The following is a 17,500-nucleotide window of genomic DNA, read 5'->3' on the forward strand; positions in this document are numbered from 1 at the left end:
GCAACTGTGTGCGAGTGTGCGTGTGTGTGTGTGTGTGCGAGAGTGTGTTTCTGTGAGTATATGAGTGCGTGTGTGTTTGTGTGTGTGTGAGCGAGTGTTTGGAGGTGGGTGTGTGAGTGTATGAGGTGTGTGTGTGAGTGTGTATGAGGTGTGTGTGTAAGTGTGTATGAGGTGGGTGTGTGTGTGTGTGTGTGTGTGTGTGTGTGTGTGTGTGTGTGTGTGTGTGTGTGTGTGTGTGTGTGTGTGTGTGTGTGTGTGTTGCAGCAGAGTCTTTCAGCTTTGACTGTCTCAGTTTGATCGATCGGCCGCTGTCATTCGCCATTAGAGAATCTCCTCTCTAGTTTCTCCTCACACACTTTCTCCGTCGATCTGTTTACATGTGAATCTCCGTCTATTTCTCCTCAGAATCATTACAAACGTATCTGTATATCTGAAATTGTATTTCAAATCAAAATATAATGAATTCAGAAATTAGAATTTGTAATTAGATGTGTTCGTTTGTCAGAAAAATAATGTAAAAATGTACAAAGCCATGCTGAGCTGTCGGCCATCTTGGCTCCGCTCACTGCAGTTTCTCTGGACTCGCCACAGATTCACAGTTACATCACCCAGGAGAAGTGTCTCGGGCCTGTGGGAGGATTTATCTCCTTCAGTTGTTTCTTTGTTGCTGATTTGACTGAGTTGATGCTGATGAAGTTGTATTTTGTCTTGCAGGCTGAAGAAGAAACGGCAGCCAAAGCAGAGCCAATCAGAAAAGGCGGATGCTGAGCAGAGCCAATCAGATGTGGGATCCAATACGCTAGTCATCAGTGAACCTGCTCCTATTGGACGATCTCAGGAGAGGAAAGCGGAAACGGATCAGCCTGAGGAAACCAGGAGAGGCCAGAACGACAGACCAGGTAAACGTTCAGACATGATGAACTTCACCTTTAAATGCGAGCAATCCAAATATAATTTTTAATTTTTGTTATTTAAAAATTAGTCTTGATGTTCTTATTTGGTTTCATTTTTAAATTGTAATAGTTCAAGGAAAGTTTTCACGAGGGCTGCACGATTTATCCAAAAATAAAAGCGAAATAGCGAAATGGCTTTATTATTAAATTGCAAAGGCTTCGATTTCATTAAATTACGTTTGTGAACACAACACACACCAACCGTCTTCACATACATGTAATGAGAAATAAAAGTAAAAAACTTTTGAAAAAAAATTTAGTTTTAGTCTTTAATTGTAATGTAAAATAAAAAAATGTATAATATTATTTTTCTTAAATATTTCATTTTTATTTTATTTTAAAGTGAAATATTACAGTAGTAATATTTTTTTATTTAGTTTAATTATTTTTATAATTTTATTTATATTATTCTGTAGACATTGATATATTATCACAAAATTTTGGCCAAATTGGACAGCCTTACAAATATATATATATTTTCGTCAAATAGCATTTTAAATTCCAATCGCAATAACTTTTTTTTAAATCAGATTTAGCCAAAACAAAGTCATGAAAAACAAGCAAACAAACAAAACCTCAATAAAATTATGTATTTCTGAGTTAAACAGAATATTCAGTTGGAATTGGTGTAGTTTGGAATTTTATTTTATTGATAAGGTATTGATTTAATTGTGAGAATTAATTTGTATTTTTATTGATTAATTATTTGTCCCCCGCACAATTACAACAGCAGAAAGGAGCAAGTCGTGGAGCAAATTATTGCATTTTGATGCAAGATTATGAATACGGCTCCTGAAACGTTCACAATATGACCAGGAGTGTTTCTAAAGAAAGTTGATGTGACCTTTCGGTGTGTGTGTGTGTGTGTGTGTGTGTGTGTGTGTGTGTGTGTGTGTGTGTGTGTGTGTGTGTGTGTGTGTGTGTGTGTGTGTGTGTGTGTGTGTGTGTGTGTGTGTGTGTGTGTGTGTGTGTGTGTGTGTGTGTGTGTGTGTGTGTGTGTGTGTGTGTGTGTGTGTGTGTGTGTGTGTGTGTGTGTGTGTGTGTGTGTGTGTGTGTGTGTGTGTGTGTGTGTGTGTTTGTGTGTGTGTGTGTGAGGATCACGGAAGTGACCACCAGATGAGTGTGAGTCTGTTAGTTATCAGAGTCGAACAGACAGGAAGAGGCTCGCGCACACACACACACACACACACACACACACACACACACACACACACACACGAACTCTAACCACCCAGTCAAAGGTTACATTTAGTTTAAGGATGTTACATAACTAAACCAGATATGTTTTGCCTGGTGTAAAATAAAATCCCTCAGACTTGTGAGTGTGGGATGAAAAATATAAAGGTCAGACCATTCACACGAGACTGTAAGAAACCAATCAGAACACAATTGCTAATAAATACCACGGTAATTAACCTGCGTGAAGTTGGCCCCCCACCCAACGCAAAACGTCGTCAAACTATGCTCAATCGTTTGTGCTTCGTTTGTGCTTCGTTTGTGCTGGTTTGTGCCGGTAAAATTTTCGTTTGTGCTGCTTCGGGTTTTAAAATATCAGAAATTGAATTATAGACGATGACGTCACCAGCCCCCCCACATGCTCCAAATTCACCCAAAATAGACGCAATCGTTTGTGCTTCGTTTGTGCTGGTTTATGCCGGTAAAATTTTCGTTTGTGCTGCTTCGGTTTTTAAAATATTATACATTCAATTATTTTTGATGACGTCACCAGCCCCCCCACATGCTTCAAATTCACCCAAAATAGTCTCGTTCGTTTGTGCTTTGTTTGTGCTGTAAAAAGTTTCGTTTGTGCTGCTTCGGTTTTTTAGATATTAAAATGATATTTTTAGGTCGTTCTGAGGTCACTCAGCCCCCCACATGCTCCAAATTCACCCAAACTAGTCTCATTCGTTTGTGCTTCGTTTGTGCTGGTTTGTGCCGGTAAAATTTTCGTTTGTGCTGCTTCGCCGAATTTGGAACATATGGGGGGGCTAAGTGACCTCAGAATGACCTAAAAATATTCTTTTAATATCTAAAAAACCGAAACAGCACAAACGAAAATTTTTACAGCACAAACCAGCACAAACGGAGCACAAACGATTGAGCATAGTTTGACGACGTTTTGCGTTGGGTGGGGGGCCAACTTCACGCAGGTCACTAATTAGGTTGAATTCAGAAACCTTTTTAATAGCAACACCGGTGGCCTATAAGTGAACTGCAGCCACCAACTTTCACACAAAATTATGCAAAAAAATTGCGTTTCCTCATAAATAAAGTCGGTTATGTCTTAAGTGAACATAAACAGTGGAGGAAGTAAACGCATGTGTAACAGTATCAGTATATTAGATCTGTGCATTCACTCTTAAAGTGACAGTAGCCTAATATTCCTGCAGCTGTCTGTGTTTAATGTTAATCAAACAACAAAAGACAAAGAACAATCGCTCAATTCTCTGAATAACTTTTGTAACTTTAATAATGTGAAGACTTATTTTATATTTGCTTGCTTTATTAAATGTCTGTACCTAAAAACTACTGTTAGACATCCCTGAAAAACCTGAAAAGCTCTGTTTATTTCATTAGTATCTTTGTTATATTGTTTTTATTTGTGCTTTTGCTTGTAATTTGATTTATTTGTGACCCTGGATCCCAAAACCAGTCTCGAGTCGCACAGGTATATTTGTGGCAATAGCCAACAATCAGGGCCGGAGTGGGGCCACTTTTCAGCCCGGGAGTTTCAGGCCCAAGACCGGCCCACTTTTTCCATGGTGGAATTCCAAATTAGCACTTTTTTTAAATTGGATAAATGAAGCAACAGTTCAGCTCGTACTATTGTGTAGTTAGTATTAATACCATGGGTTAACAAATAATGTAAAGGTTAAATAATAATTCACTTAGACTTTATAAGAAGCATAAGAAGCAATTGCAACTTTTTCACACAATTCTGACGTTATATTTCGCAATTCTGACGTTATATTTCGCAATTCTGACGTTATATTTCGCAATTCTGACTTTATAACACGCAATTGCTACTTTATATCACACAATTCTGACTTTATATCTTGCAGTTCTGACTTTATAAGCAATTGCGACTTTATTTCACACAATTCTGACTTTATAATTTGCAATTCTGACTTTATAACACGTTTTATGATTTTATATCACACAATTCTGACTCTATATCTGGCAGTTCTGACTTTATAAGCAATTGCGACTTTATATCACACAATTCTGACTTTATATTTCGCAATTGTGACTTTATAACACGTTTTATGACTGTATATCACACAATTCTGACTCTATATCTTGCAGTTCTGACTTTATAAGCAATTGCGACTTTATTTCAGGCAGTTCTGATTTTATATCTTGCAATTCTGACTTTATAAGAAGCAATTGCGACTTTATATCACGCAATTCTGACTCTATATCTCAGAATTCTTTATAACACGCAATTGCAACTTTATTTCAGGCAATTCTGACTTAATATCTCACAATTCTGACTTTTTAACACGCAATTGCGACTTTATTTCAGGCAATTCTGACTTTATATCTCGCAATTCTGAGAAAAAAAGTCAGAATTGCGAGATGTAAACTCGAGATAAAAAGTCGCAATTATCTTTTAAAATGTTTTATTCTGTGGCGGAAACAAAGCTTCCATAGCCTACCTCCTGGCCTCTTCCTCCCATCCATCCTCCCTGACGCGTACCGTTACGGCCGGCCCAGCTATCAGTAGGCGCCGGCGGAGCCGCGGTAGCCTCCCTGAGAAAACGTTTTGAAAAGACGGGCTATGGACCCAACCATTTCTATAGGAGGGGAGGGGAGAACTTCCTCACATGGTACAACCCATGCTGAGTTGCGCGCTGTGGTGGCAGAATGCGGAACGTATCCTAATGTAACTAATGTGACATTGAAATGTAAAAAAAATAATAAAAAAAAAATTCCTCGACCGGCCCAAAAGTGAAGCGGCCCACCGGGAATACTCCCGATTCTCCCGATTACCCACTCCGGGCCTGCCAACAATACATTGTACGGGTCAAAATTATCGATTTTTCTTTAATTCCAAAAATCATTAGGATATTAAAGATCATGTTCCATGAAGATATTTTGTAAATTTTCTACCGTAAATATATAAAACATGTATTTCTGTGAGTGAATGCTGCACAATCGCCAACATAAATGAACAACTTTAAAGGAGATTTTCTCAATTTTTCGATTTTTTTTTTTTTTTGCATCCTCAGATTCCAGATGTTCAATAGTTGTATCTCGGCCAATTCTTTTAACAATTTCTTGTTTTCTACAATTCTTGTCCTATTCTATTAAACCACACATCAATGGAAAGCTTATTTATTCAGCTTTCGGGTTATGTATAAATCTCAATTTCAAAAAAAGACTGGTTTTGTGGTCAAGGGTCACATTCGTTCTTATCTTATTAGTGACGGTTTACTTGTCTTTAATGTTTTAAATTTATATTAGTTTTAGCTGTGGTATCGAAATTTGCAACAGAGAATTGTGAATTTTCACTGGTGTCTAAAATGTTGGCCTGTTTTTGCATGAAGCGTGTCATGGCCGGTGTTTGGCCCTGTGGAACAGATAACCCAGGAAGGTCTCGTTTTTAGGCCTCGTTAGAAGCTGTTCACGCATTGGCAACACAAAAAGCGATTAATGCATGTAAATCCATACACACACCCGCTTTAAAGACCTTGTAGGCTACTGTTGTGTTTAGTGCTGTTTTCGGGCCGGTGTGGCGTGTGTGTTGGTCATGTGACCGCTGTAGATGTTGTGTTGACGTCTCTAGCTTCAGAGCAGAGCGGTGATGAATGACGCTCGTATTGTTCTTCATGTTCAGTCATTACACAGGCTGACGTCATTTCATAAACAGCAGCGCTTTATGAGTCTTTAAAGCTTGTGTCAACAGTGTTATTCTTTAGCTGGGTGTTGATATGGATGAGTGATGGCTTTTATTGTTATATTTTCTGTTTTCATTTTAAAATCATTATTGTTTTTTTGTAATATGTCTGTTTCAGTTTTGTATTTAGTAATTGTAGTATTTAAAGGTGCAGTGTGTATTTTTTAGCGGCATCTAGTGGTGAGATTTGCGAATTGCAAACAGTCAGTCACTCACGGCCTATCCCTCAAATTGCAAACTCGAAGGAGCAGCTACGGTGGCCGACGTAGGATCGGAAGATGTCGTCGTCTGAGTCAGCAGAGAGTAGCGAGTCAAGCAATGAGGTTTCTTTATATTATATTTTATATTAAATTATGTTTACTTAATTATTCAGTAAAACCACATGTTATTACGATTGTTATTTTTACGTTTTATTCATTGACTTTACCATAGCTTGTTTCCATGCTAGTTAGTATAAGATAAGAGCTATGGATAAAAGCATCAAAGCAGCAGGTAAGGGGAAATAGCTAACGTTACGATGTCCGAGGCGTCGTTCAGACTGCATGTTTTTCTCCACGTTTGCAGAGTCTGCTGCGTCTTTTTCTGCTGCTTCTCATTCAAGTTAGTGACGAAATGCGCTCTGTAGAGTTGTCTGTTCGCTGTCGGCTACGGTAGAAACATGACGTCACAATATGTCGACCTTCATAGAAGTGCCCGCGGTTATGTAGATATAAATGACTCATTCTAAGGTAATAAAAACATAACGGTTCATTAAGTAAAGTCTTTATACACCGCTGAAAACATAGTTATGGATCTTATATTGCATTTCTGTCAATAGATCCTCATAAATATTACACATTGCACGTTTAAACTTACTTTATTTAAAGTCCCGCTGTGGTGTAAATCCAGCTTTTAATGTTGTTTATGTGTCTATGTGGTGTTTTTAATCTGCTTTAAGACAAAGCATGTGTAAATTCATAAGTCGACAGCATTGCTGAGTATTTCCTCCTTAAAACTGCAGTGAACCAAAGACAGTCTCAAAAACACGCTTTGAAATCGCTGGTGTTTCTGACGTCACAAACTACCTTGTAACCAATCAGATCAACGTGTGATCGTCAACCAGTGGATCTCTGAACGGAGTGAGTGGAGGCGGGGCTCATTTGCATATTCATAGAACCGTGCATACTAAATGAGACAAGGGTGTCGAGTTACATTCAAGGTATTTTAAGGCATGAAGATTTTTTTTTTTTTTCAAGAAAAAAACTTTTAAATATGTCATTTTGGTGATGAAAGATGAGTTTTAAGGGATAAAATTATTGACTACAGGGGGACTTTAAACTGAAATTATTCCAGCTGGACCGAAACTAATAATTTAATTCAGATAAAAGCGTCTTCTAAATGTAAATGTGTACTTACTAAGTGTTTTTAACTTTAAAGTCGGCATGAAACGGCTTCTGTAACATGAACAAATGTGGGCTTGATTTTGTACGTAGGGAATTGATTGGATGGTTGTGGTTTGCTATTGGTGGATCTCATGTGAGTGACAGGTTATAGCCCCGCCCTCGTCATCAGAGAAGAGAAAAGATGGGAAAGTTATTCTGATTCAAGAATAAATGCAGCAATATACCAAACAAGAATTGTCCGTTTTGATTTCATGTGACTTTAATTTCAGATGACAACATTAAACCGTGCGGCCAGACCAAGAAAGAGAAAAGTAAACCTCCAGGAACCGTGGAGTACACTGTGAGTTCATGAACACACTTCCTGTTTAAACACGGTTCATGCACATCCACTCATCAATAAACTCATCTAACTGTGATGATCGTCAGGTGGGCCTGAAGGACACTCTGAACAGCATCGCTCTGAAGTTCAACATCACTCCAAACAAACTGGTGCATTTAAACCGGCTCTTCTCGCACAGCCTCGTACCTGGACAGGTGACTCTTACACACACACACACACACACACACACACACACATACACCACACACACACACACACACACACACACACACACACACACACACACACACACACAGACACACACACACACACACACACACACACTCACTCACTCACTCACTCACTCACTCACTCACTCACTCACTCACTCACTCACTCACTCACTCACTCACTCACTCACTCACTCACTCACTCACTCACTCACTCACTCACTCACTCACTCACTCACTCACTCACTCACTCACTCACACACACACTCTCACACACTCGCTCACTGATACTCACACACACTCGCTCACTGATACTCACTCTCACACACACTCGCTCACTGATACTCACACACACAGTCACTCCCTCTCACACACTCTCTCACACTCGCTCTCACTTGCTCACACTCGCTCACACTCACTCACACACACACCCACACACACACACACTCACTCTCTCTCACACACACTCGCTCACTGACTCTCACACACACATACTGTCACTCACTCACACACACACACACACTCGCTTACTGACACTCTCACACACACTGTCACTCTCACACACTGTCACTCACACACACACTGTCACTCACACACACACTGTCACTCTCACACTCACTCACTCACTCACTCACTCACTCTCTCTGACTCTCACTCACACACACTCACTCTCACTCACTCACTCACTCACTCACTCACTCACTCACTCACTCACTCACTCACTCACTCACTCACTCACTCACTCACTCACTCTCTCTGACTCTCACTCACACACACTCACTCTCACTCACTCACTCACTCACTCACTCACTCACTCACTCACTCACTCACTCACTCTCACACTCACTCACTCACTCACTCACTCACTCTCTCTGACTCTCACACACACACACTCACTCACTCACTCACTCACTCACTCACTCACTCACTCACTCACTCACTCACTCACTCACTCACTCACTCACTCACTCACTCACTCACTCACACACTCACTCACTCTCTCTGACTCTCACTCACTCACTCACTCACTCACTCACTCACTCACTCACTCACTCACTCACTCACTCACTCACTCACTCACTCACTCACTCACTCACTCACTCTCTCTGACTCACTCACACACACATACACACACACACACACATACACCTCACCTCTCATTTTACTCGATCCCTCACAGAAATTGTTTGTTCCTGATGTGGACCAATCAGAGGGCGGTTCTCAGGTCAACGGTCCCTCTGAGCGTCTCGCAGCCTCAGAGTCAGCAGAGAAGGTTAGACAGACCTGTTTTTATCAGTGTTTTTCCTTGAGGATTCATGAACCACAAAAACAGCTCCGACATCTCCGACATCAATCACAACATGAATTTGATTTGAAGCAAAACTGTATTTGGGAAATCATAAGACAGACGGTAACACTTTAAATGTTCACGTGACATACAGGTAAAGAAACTAATATTATTATTATTATTATTATTATAGTAAGTGAATGAAATCATTCCGATTGATGAATCCGAGTGTTTACATGCTAAATGAACCGGAGAAAATTTCGAGGCGGAGCCTCAGGGCCACACCTACTTATTACATCATCACCACAGTCCAATGGCAGCTCGAGAGGCGTTTACCATCCAGAGCGAAGTTTCAAACTCCAAACAAACTTCGATTTGGCCTGATTGTGTTTCACTCCAGTTCGTTCTTCGGTTTGCTTGGTGTATCAGGACGTTCAGACGAAGTGCTTAACTCTCCAGTGCACAGAGTTTGTGCTGTCAGTGATAATAACCATCATGAATAATTAATGAGTTTCTGCTGACTAATCTGTTTCTGTTCTGTCTGTCTGCATGTGTGTGCGTGCGTGTATGTTTGCATGTGTGTGTGCGTTTGTGCACATGTGTGTGCGTGTGTGTGTCTGTCTGTGTGTGCGCGCGTGTGTGTGTGTGTGTGTGTGTGTGTGTGTGTCTGACAGGTCGGTGTATCGAGCAGGCCCGTGCGCAGAGAAGCGTCTCCTCTCTCTGAAGACGAGAGTCCGGCCACCGTCAAATTCATCAAGATGAGCTGCAAGTACTTCACTGATGGCATGGTGAGGGTCACATGATGCGGTTCATGACTTATTCTCATATTATAGTTAAAGGTGCAGTCTGCAAGAGTGGCAACTAGTGGTGGAAATAGGAACTGCAGTCCAAATTCTAAATATCGGAGATCGTCGTTTCTCCCGCCTCCTCAGACTCGACACTCACACGGGTCGCCAGATTGAGACACGCAACATGCAGTATCACAGACCAAAACAATAACACACATTCCAGCCTGGAAACACACATTTCAAAGTAAAACAACTGGCTGTAGAAGTGTTTTTCAGAGAAACGAGTGTGTGAACTTAGCATGTTTCTATGGCAAGCCGTTTTAACTTTTATTAATTTCCAGGATACTAATTCTTGATATCAACAATTCAATTTTTACTAGTTAAAATGATAGTTATTGATATCAGGAATTAGATTTCTACTATAACAATGGCAATTTTTGATATCAGAAATTACATTTCCACTAGTAACAATGCTAATTCTTGATATCAACAATTTAATTTCAACTAGTAAAACTATAATTCTTGATATCTGTAATTGTATTTTCACTAGTGAAATGTCACCATAGGCTGCCATTCAAAATCTATTCTTGATATCAACAATTGAATTGCTACTAGTAACAATGTTCATTTCTGATATCAATAATTCCATTTTCACTAGTGACAATGTTAATTTCTGATATCATGAATGTGATTGTTACTAGTAAGAAAGCCATTTTAGATATCTGAAATTATATTGATATCAGAAATACAAAAATGAAAATTTTACTAGTAGCAATTCAATTGTTGATATCAAGAATGGACATTTCAACTAATAACAATGTAATTATTGATATCAAAAATTATATTTCTACTAGTAAAAAAATCAATTCTTGATATCAACAATTGATTTTGAATGGCAGCCTATGGTGACATTTCACTAGTGAAAATATAATTACAGATATCAACAATTAAATTGTTGATATCAAAAATGTAATTCTTGATATCAACAATTCATATCCTGGAAATGAATAAAAGTTAAAACGGCTTGCCATATGTTTCCTCAATATATGCAAACATATTATGGTATTTTTATGCTTAAGTAGAGTGAAAAAGTTACATACTGCACCTTTAACTAAAACCACAAAAAATATAGAAACATTTGTTGTTTATTAGTTAACATGAAATAGGAATGAAAAATATTTCTAATGCATTTATTTATATTAGTTTATATATCAAGTCCCCCTGTAGTCAATAATTGTATCCCTTAAAACTCATCTTTGATCACCAAAATGTCAAATTTAAACGTTTTTTCTTGAAAACAAATTTCTTCATGTCTTAAAATATCTTGAATGTAACTCGACACCCTTGCCTCATTTAGTATTTGCAGTTCTATGAATATGCAAATGAGCCCCGCCTACAAGTAAACAAATAAAATATTCTTATTTTAGTAAGTGTTTTATTTTAAAATGATAAATTTCCCAGCTCACTACTGGTTCTCCAAGCATTATAGTTAAATAAAACTAAAATCATAAAAAAAATTGTTACTTGGAAAAACAAAAACCATTAACTGAAATAAAATAAAATAAAATATTAAACATATTATATTTCAGATATTTGCCAAACCAACATTTATCAGTTTTATTTAGTTTATCTTGATGCACTAAAATAACCGTCTCTATAATAACACTGATCAATCAAACGACAAAAGACTGAGAAAATGAACTTGTTCTTCACTGAATAACTTTTGTAACTATATTTGTCATGTAAATTTTATTTATAAAGTGCAGTTATTTTACATTTGATTACAGTTTCTGTACCTGAATACCTGACAATCTTAAAACACTGTTTATATCAATCGTATCTTTGTTCTATTTGTTGCTCTTTTTTAATTACTGAGTGTTTACTTGTCTTTAATAATGCTTGAAATGTATATTAGTTAGGCTAGTTGTTTTTCTATGATGTTTTTAAATAAGTTCCTTATTAAAGTGTTCTTGAGCCTGTTGGTTTCTGATCAGGATATTCAGTTTAAATTAAATGTTTTGCAATAAGACTAAATGTGATTAAGAAGAACTAATTATTATTTTTTTTTTACCTTATTGAAATCGAAATTAGGAATCGATAAGAATCGGAATTGTTCAAACTCAGCCCTCCTGGTGACGCAGGAAAGCTTTAACTGAGACTCCTGAGATCTGGTTTCTTCCAGGGTGTTGTCGGAGGAGTGATGATCATAACGCCCAATAACATCATGTTCGACCCGCACAAGTCGGACCCGCTGGTGATCGAGAACGGCTGTGAGGAGTACGGGCTGATCTGCCCCATGGAGGAGGTGCTGTCGGTCGCGCTGTATGACGACGTGTCCCGCATGAATCTCAAGGACGCGCTGCCATCGTGAGAAAACCCTCTTTCCATTCATCTACTTTACACTCTTTTACGTTTCATTTAAAGGTGACATATTATGCCCCTTTTCACAAGATGAAATATAAATCTTTGGTGTCCCCAGAGTGTGTCTGTGAAATTTCAGCTCAAAATTATTTATTGTAGCTTGTCAAATTTGACCCTTTCAGGGTGTGAGCAAAAACGCTCCATTTTTGTGTGTGTCCCTTTAAATGCAAATGAGCTTTAGCTCCGCCTCCGTTCAGAAGAGGGCGGAGCCTTTACACAAGCTTCAGAAACTCCGGCAATAACAAAACAGGCCAATCTCACTCATCCAGAATCCCAGAATCACCAGTAGCGAGTGCAGCCTCACGGAGAGACTTTTCTGAACGGTTAGATTACACATTTGTGTAGTTGTTGTGGAGATATGATTCATCTGTTTCTGGGGGATTTCCGTTGAAAATAAAATGAATCCACTGCTCTCTCGTCTCATCTGAGTCTGGGACTCTGAATAGTGTTCAGCAACGACAGAACTGGTTAGAACTGGTCTCTGTCGTCGCTTGCGAAACCAAATGTCGGCTGGTGTGGGTAAACGTGCAGATTAAGGGCCGGTAATATTATAAGAAGATCCTCTTCATACGTCAGAAGGAGAATGAAATCTGATCGGCTTGTTTTCTGACATGCTTGCAGAGAAAGACTCACCAAAACAAAGTTACTGGGTTTCACTTTTCACGTTTTCCGGGTTGGTAGAAGCACCGGGACCCGATTATAGCACTTACACACGGGAAAAGGCAGATATTCATGATATGTCCCCTTTAAAATTATTGTGTGCTTGTGTTCACTGTTTTAAAGTGAAGTGTCAGCATTATACAAAAGGAAGGCTTTTATTATGTAATCTGTGAGCAGCCACTTCCCGTGTCTTATTAATTTGAGGAGTTTTAAGTTTTAATGTCTCTAATGTCTCTTGGTTCTGTTTGTATCAGGTCACGCTTTTGTTTCAGGAAATATTTATGGGTGCATAGATCAAATTAAATGAATTTAGGTTGATATTTTAACACTTTAGTAACCAATAACAGTCCAGTTAGTTTTGGGTTAATTTGTTTAATTTATATTTTAATTCTTTTATTTTAATTCTTTTTTTTTTCTTTTCTTTTTTTTTGGTTAAAACTATTTGATTTAATAAATGCTTTTATTTGAACTTATTTATTCTCCTAATGATATTTATTTTTATTTATTTATTTATTTATATTTATATATATATTTAAAAAAAATATATTATAATATATATTATTTTAATTTATTGTTTATTAATTTATTTTGATTAACTATTTGATTTATTAATTGCATTTATTTGAACTTATTTATTCTCTTTCATTTTTAATGATATATTTAAAAATGGTTTTAAATGGTTTACTTAATTTTTTTTGTTTATTTTATTATTTTAATGGTTTTTGATTAAAACCATTTGATTTATGAAATGCTCTTATTTGAATTTATTTATTCTCTTTTATTTTTAATGATATATTGATTTTAATTTGTATTTTAATTTATTTTCATTGTTATTTTGATCAATTTAAATGTAATTTTTTTTTACATTTATTTTCATTCATTTTTTATTTTTATTTAATTGCTTATTTATTTATTCATTCATTCATTCCTTTATTCATTCCCAAAAAGCCTCACACACCTACAGAAAAAGTCCTGTGTCAAGCGAACGATTTAAATATGTAAAGTCTGCACTTTATAAACAGTGTAATTGCTGCATATTTTAAGCACTCTTCCCATAGACTAAGTCAACAAAGGATTACTTTAAATGCATTTTTAGTGCAATTTATTTTTAGGGACAAATCTAAATTATTTTATGCAAATCTTCAAATATTCTTTAAAAGTCCTCTTTCTCATAAGCGTCACTCCACTTTTTCATTCATCCCATTTTAGTCTATTTTGACACCAAACATCACTTAAGTTTTGTCACATTTATTTGTCATGTTTTGTTTTGTTCAGTTGTCTTGCTTTTGTTCATTTTGGATGTTTTGTTTGTTTTTCTCTCTTTTAATTTCACCATCTTCCCCCTCATGATGATGATGATGATGATGATCCGTGATAATAGTGATGAACCGCGGGATCTCTGTCCGTTATACAGGCCTGGCGAGTGGGAAGAGCTTCCCTCAGAACAAGATCTGAACCCTTTTAGCCGTTATGAGGCTCTCGGAGCGCCCAATCGCCCAATCATATTAGACGATATCGAATCTGCCGTCTCTGAGATATCAGAGAGCCAAATCGCTGACAAATCGCCATCAGATGAAGGTTTTACTGAACTAGAGTTGCTGCAAAGTGACTCAAACACTACTTGCCCCGGCCAGGAGGCGGCGTCACTTCAGGAGCACAGAAGAACGCCCACACGCATGTCAATGGACCAAAAAGACAAATCCGTGAGTGTTTTTATTGCTGAGGAAGAGGAAGATGAAGATGAAGGGCTTCACAACCGTTCCACGGATGACAACGCTGATCTGCTACGGTCTCTGGTACATGATGGGAAGGAGGCTGCCATAGAAGTGACCAAAACAAGCGGTGAAACTTTAGTAAACGGTGTCTTTGCAATTGAAAACGACCAAAAAAGCAAGGTGACCCCAGAGGATTCTGGGAAATGTAGTTTGCCTGGAGCACATGTTGAGGACAATAAGGGACCGAACTCGGACGTAGAGCTTCTTTCCGAAGCGGAGAAACGCAGACGGGCCAGTGAGGCCGAGATGAAGTCGTGGCTCGTGAACACAATGCAGAGACCAATCGAAGGTGAGTTTTATTTTGATTGACAGGACAGACCAACCAATCACAGCCAAGGAGTGTTTTTGATATGCACTTTCTAAAACTAGTGCGCTGCTTAGTGTTATTTTAGAGTTATTTAAATGTAAAAACAGCTTTTATTGCAGTGCATTCTGGGATTGTCTTCTCCATGAAAGATATGCAATTCTGCTTGATCATTTTTCCCAGAGAGTAGAGAATGAATAATGCACAATGTTGCTGTTTTTTGTGTTGAAAATGTCTAAATGCTGTGTGTGTAGGCAGTGCACTCGTGTCAGAGCTTGTGTGTTTGCTTCAGTGTGTCTCTCAGCAGAGGTTGATGGTGACATTGGAAAAACAAACAAAGGTTGAACACTTGCGTAAGATCCCGTTTGGCCCTGAGCAGAACCAACATGATGCCTCAGTCTCTTGTGCTCTTGATGACCGATGTCTCTTAAAGGAGCACGCCGACTTTTTGGGACTTTATTTTATTCCCCGTATCCCCCAGAGTTAGATAAGTCCACACACACCCTTCTCATCTGCGTGCGTGCCGTAACTCTGTCTGACGCACCCACCGCTAGCCTAGCTTAGCACAAAGACTGGAGGTAAATGGCTCCAGCTAGCATACTGTGACAATAAGTGACAAAATAACGCCAACATTTTCCTATTTACATGTAGTGATGTGTATAGTCACAGCGTGTACAAATAACAAGGTCACATGAGACACAGTCATCTTCTAACCGTACACACTGGGAACTATATTCTCAGAAGGCGAAGCGTTACTTGGGCGGAGTGATTTGCTCGCAGCGCCTGAGAAGCCCGTGGAGAGGAGCAGAGAGTTCGATCTGAGTTGGAGTAAATCACTCCGCAGAAGTAGCAGTGCTTCGCCTTCTGAGAATATAGTTCCCAGTGTGTATAAGGTTAGAAGATGGCTGTGTCTCATGTGACCTTGTTATTCGTACACGCTGTGACTATACACATCACTACATGTAAATAGGAAAATGTTGGCGTTATTTTGTCACTTATTGTCACAGTATGCTAGCTGGAGCCATTTACCTCCAGTGTTTGTGCTAAGCTAGGCTAGCGGTGTGTGCGTCAGACAGAGTTACGGCATGCACGGAGATGAGAAGGGTGTGTGTGGACTTATCTAACTCTGGGGGATACGGGGAATAAGATAAAGTCCCAAAAAGTTGGCGTGTTCCTTTAACCCGGTCATTTTGACCCAAAACTCTATTTTGTTATTTTTTTTATGTTACAAATTTTTCATCAGAGGGGTCCAAGACCCTAGGACTTTTATCGCACTTGAACCACGAATACACAAAGAAATTGTGGTTGAAATTTCAAAAAAGTAACAAATCCTTCCCTCACGGGTCAATTTGACCCCCATAGGAATGAATGGAATGAGAGGAATGTTTCAGTACACATAGAAAAACCTAAAAATGAAAAAACTTTTACACAGAATTATTTTATAATGTCTAAATGTGTATCTGAATGCATACTGAAGAGAAACTGACTTTAGGACCCAGCAGAAACAGCTCATTTGCTCCATATAGAGATATAAGAGGTATAACCCTAACCCTAAGAGTCATGAAATTTCATCTTATATTATTATTTTTCCACAAGAGGTCGACAAACACACCCAATGTAAGATATTTTGAGCTGAATTAAAAGGGTTATGCATGAAATCGTGAGTTATTTGAATTGAAGTTAAAAGAATGTGCTTAAATTACCATTTATTTATTATTTATTGATCAAATCAGGTAAATAAAAAATAACGAAAAATCTCCCAAAAAAATGCATTAAAAAATAAAACAAAAAAATTACCAAAATTAAATAATATAAGCCTTCTGAAGAAAAAAAATATCATTTTAGGGCTTCAGGTCATTTTGACCCGCGAGGGAAAGATGTGTTACAGAGTGCGAGGGAAGTGGTACACACCGGTTTTGCTGATATCGGGTCTGATTCACAGACATGCTGCTGTTCAACGAGGAAAAGAGCAAAGCTCCGCCCATGTTCCTCTGCTTTAAGGTGGGCAAGCCAATGAGGAAGTCGTTTGCCACGGGTCGCACCTCAAGCCCCGCCCACAGGGGCCGGAAACCGGAGTACTGGTTCGCTGTGCCACAAGAAAGGTATGATGAGCTTTTCCATAATAAAGGTATACACAGCATTTATAAGCTAAATCATCTATTAGAATATAAAAAGTACACTAGAATTTAAATATATCTGCTTCAAACTATATTTAATAATTAGATAATTGCTATGATCAATGTTGAAAACGGTTGTGCTGTTTTTTAAAAACAATATTTGTCTTTACTGTCGCTTTTGAACAATTTAATGCATCCTTTCTGAATAAATGTAATGATTTCTCTCCAAAACATTGTTTAATTGCGATTTAATCGATTAATATATTTAAAAATGTTTGTGTGTATATATACATACACTCACACTCAAATATTATATATTTAAAAAAAATTGTTAGCTGTGATTAATCGTGATTTATAGATTTG

General features: G+C 38.0%; 1 protein-coding gene across 2 annotated transcripts in view; it reads left to right on the forward strand.

The window, feature by feature from the left end:
* The window catches only part of ncoa7b (nuclear receptor coactivator 7b), a 34,231-nt gene that overhangs the window by 5,530 nt on the left and 11,201 nt on the right, over positions 1 to 17,500 (forward strand). For both annotated transcript variants that reach the window (XM_081378194.1, XM_081378195.1), the window contains exons 3-10: positions 715 to 899; positions 7,505 to 7,575; positions 7,662 to 7,769; positions 8,965 to 9,057; positions 9,747 to 9,860; positions 12,043 to 12,227; positions 14,323 to 15,005; positions 16,963 to 17,122. In XM_081378194.1, coding sequence (XP_081234320.1) covers positions 715 to 899; positions 7,505 to 7,575; positions 7,662 to 7,769; positions 8,965 to 9,057; positions 9,747 to 9,860; positions 12,043 to 12,227; positions 14,323 to 15,005; positions 16,963 to 17,122 — 1,599 coding nt within the window. The remainder of the gene's footprint in view (positions 1 to 714; positions 900 to 7,504; positions 7,576 to 7,661; positions 7,770 to 8,964; positions 9,058 to 9,746; positions 9,861 to 12,042; positions 12,228 to 14,322; positions 15,006 to 16,962; positions 17,123 to 17,500) is intronic.

Source organism: Scardinius erythrophthalmus, assembly GCF_964197995.2.
Source record: "Scardinius erythrophthalmus genome assembly, chromosome: 11".
Lineage (NCBI taxonomy): Eukaryota > Metazoa > Chordata > Actinopteri > Cypriniformes > Leuciscidae > Scardinius > Scardinius erythrophthalmus.